Raw genomic sequence first — 1,515 nt, 5'->3', positions numbered from 1 at the left:
AGTTCGAATTGAGGCGAAAATAGTAGAGAATGCAATAATGATAAACTAACTCCTATCTGCGATTACAGTACATGCATTTGCGTTAAGTCATTCCAGCGATCTCTGTGGGGAAAAACACGGACCTTTTGATCCCCTCATGTATGGTGGAATTACCCCTGTCCCAAAACGTTTCTGCAAACGCAGCGTAAATTCAAGTGGAGACTTCGAGGATGGTTGCAGCAAAATTGACCCACCAATCAGATGGATTGAATCGGCTAGATCCTCTGTGGCGACTGGTACACAGTGCAGCACTTTGAGGATGCGATGTTTTTGTTAGTTTTTATGGTCTTCACTAGACGGTGTGAACTGCGAAGACTTGCTATGGTGTCTCAAATATGACCTCATTAATTGTGCTCCCCATCACTCCATTTGTCGTTTTTGCTTCCCTTTTTTTGTTATCTAAGGGTCCATGTAGAAATCACGAATTTATTCACTGAGTAGTTGGTAACTAAGGCTGCGTGATTTCATTGATCCCAACATTCCTTTGTTTCATTCCTCAAGACAAGTTATAATTGCATCTTCACCATCAAAAGCCCGTTGAAATCAGGATCTCTCTTTGCACGAATCAGACTTCCTTGAGCCAAGTGTTGCACCTTTTCGTATAATTTTTTTGTCATGGTGTTTCCGAGAGCACTAACCACCTTCAGCGTTATCGTAGGAAATTGCCTCGTTCACAACAGGCCAACAATTGGTACCACACTCTCCAGATGTGACAGTTGAAGTTTGTACTAGACCCCTCGCGTTGGTTGGTATGATTGAAGCATAAGCGTGATAGAATGTCACTTCAGAAGTGGATTCCTCCTTAATTTGGGAGGTAAATGCACAGTGAAAGCGTGCACAAAATCGACAAATTATTTAAATTCTGATTGGTCCATTGAACAGACCAATAGAAATCCACCTACTTTGCCTATCATCCATAGGTTGCTGCAAGTGAATCCCATTCGCGATTTGACTTGGATTAGAAACTGCCGGAGGTACAGCACTTGCTTCCATTTGCCTCCCTGAATTAATATCTTTCTTCATCCAGATACTTTCGCATGCTTTTCTTAAAAAGATAAGCTTTATCTTTTAGCATAAGCTAAAAGGATGCTGAATGCGCATTTTCCATTGTTAAGTAATGGCTGACAGGAAGTAACTCCAGTACGACTTATGAGTAAAAGGTAATGAGGAGTTGAAAAGAGGAATGCTCCTGACTAACTCTCCGGAATATATTGACTCTTTTGATGGAGTACCCACTCCGAGAAAACTTATGAAGCAACTCATTCAAACTGTGGCGGTACGGACTGCCCGTACCTCCATTCAAAATGCAATCACTCATAGGCTCAGAGATAATCATAAGAAAGGATTCCCACGAAGCCCCTCCATTGGAATATATGTGGTTTTCACAGAAGCACCTCCTATCAGTGATAATAAAAAACCATCACTTCTTAAAAAGACTGAATACCTACCAAACGAGCGATAGTAACCAGTATTCGC

General features: G+C 41.5%; 1 protein-coding gene across 1 annotated transcript in view; it reads right to left on the bottom strand. All coding sequences in view use genetic code 11, as the record gives it.

Annotated features, from left to right (window-relative positions):
* Positions 1 to 672: 672 nt before the first annotated feature.
* EGR_07506 (hypothetical protein) overlaps positions 673 to 1,515 on the bottom strand; it is a gene marked incomplete at both ends in the record, with an annotated part of 3,041 nt that continues 2,198 nt past the window's right edge. The window contains one exon of the mRNA XM_024496755.1: positions 673 to 840. Within this exon, the coding sequence (XP_024348826.1) occupies positions 673 to 840 (168 nt within the window). The remainder of the gene's footprint in view (positions 841 to 1,515) is intronic.

This window comes from Echinococcus granulosus (assembly GCF_000524195.1).
Source record: "Echinococcus granulosus chromosome Unknown EG_S00079, whole genome shotgun sequence".
In the NCBI taxonomy this organism is placed as follows: Eukaryota; Metazoa; Platyhelminthes; class Cestoda; order Cyclophyllidea; family Taeniidae; genus Echinococcus; species Echinococcus granulosus.
The sequence above is the reverse complement of the archived record's forward strand: the minus strand, read 5'-3'. Positions and strand labels throughout refer to the sequence as shown.